The 1,156-nt window shown below is 35.6% G+C and overlaps 1 protein-coding gene across 1 annotated transcript in view; it reads left to right on the top strand.

The window, feature by feature from the left end:
- The first annotated feature begins 605 nt into the window (after positions 1 to 605).
- The window catches only part of kiss1rb (KISS1 receptor b), a 3,770-nt gene continuing 3,219 nt past the window's right edge, over positions 606 to 1,156 (top strand). Inside the window, 1 exon segment of the mRNA XM_013912148.1 lies at positions 606 to 611. Coding sequence (XP_013767602.1) covers positions 606 to 611 — 6 coding nt within the window.

Raw genomic sequence — 1,156 nt, 5'->3', positions numbered from 1 at the left:
AAAGACTTCTTCAGCAAGTGAGATACACTACACAGAAACTATGACAGGCTGGAAAAATGAGAGCGGCAACAGAATTGAAACAGAATATCAGTCACCATTAACTGTTCAACATTAATGATGTTAATGACTTCAACAGATGTTAATTCAAACACCATGTAAGTGTTCTGCAATAATAATATAATTGAAAAGTCCAGTGAGACATTAGCTCATTATACAAAGTACATCAGATAACTAATGTGCAGCTTCCAAATAATGCAAAAAAAAAAAAGAGAGAAAGAGAAATACTGAAAAAAATACTTTTTTAAATTTACATTTATGCAATAAAATAAAAAAAATTGCACTTTGATAGCTGGTACACAATATCAGTTTAATAATTGGCTAAAATTAAAATACTGCTAATAAAAAAGCACTGCCATGACATCCAGGTTAACATCAAATTAATAAAAATAATAAATAAGGCTGTCAAAGTTACATTAAAAATTCCTGGTTTGTGTCCTTTGTGTTGCTCATGCAGTTGAAATTTCTGTGAAAGATAAGTCTTCCTTGACAGATTTTTCAAGTTTAAAAGTTCTTTACTTACACAAGCTGATGAGGAGCACAGCTTCATGCCTGTTAGTTCAACTTCCTTCTGTCTTTGAAAAATGCCCAGAATCACCACTGAATGAATACCCATAACTATCAGTTATGTAGCATAGCCATCCAGTCTCTTTGGCAATGGCATTACTATCTGTAGACATCCCCAACTTTCTAAGACACATCAGATGATTACACATGAGGCATCTGATTAAACTACATAAGTAAATCATAGCTGTAAATAAGGTTATACCGCTTGAACCACTTGTTAAGAAACATCCTACCATGTAACCCCCATTTGTGCAGCATAGCACGGCTCAATCAGCTTGTGGCACTGCTGTGTTTTTTTTTAAAGCCTGGGTTGCTTTGATGGCAGCATTCGGCTCCTTTTTTGGGGTTGTATATTTTTCCCGTTCTTCCTGACAATACCCCATAGATCCTGTGAGGCCAGTTAGGCCAGGTCAGGCCAGTTATCTATCAAATCAAGCAGTAATAACATGGTCAGCATGTTATGTTATTAGATGTTTAGTACTGTGGGCAGGTGCTGCTCGAAAAGGAAAACTGGATCTCCATAATGCTTGTT

Source organism: Pundamilia nyererei, unplaced genomic scaffold, assembly GCF_000239375.1.
Source record: "Pundamilia nyererei isolate P.nyererei 1_Seehausen unplaced genomic scaffold, PunNye1.0 scaffold00082, whole genome shotgun sequence".
Lineage (NCBI taxonomy): Eukaryota > Metazoa > Chordata > Actinopteri > Cichliformes > Cichlidae > Pundamilia > Pundamilia nyererei.
The sequence above is the reverse complement of the archived record's forward strand: the minus strand, read 5'-3'. Positions and strand labels throughout refer to the sequence as shown.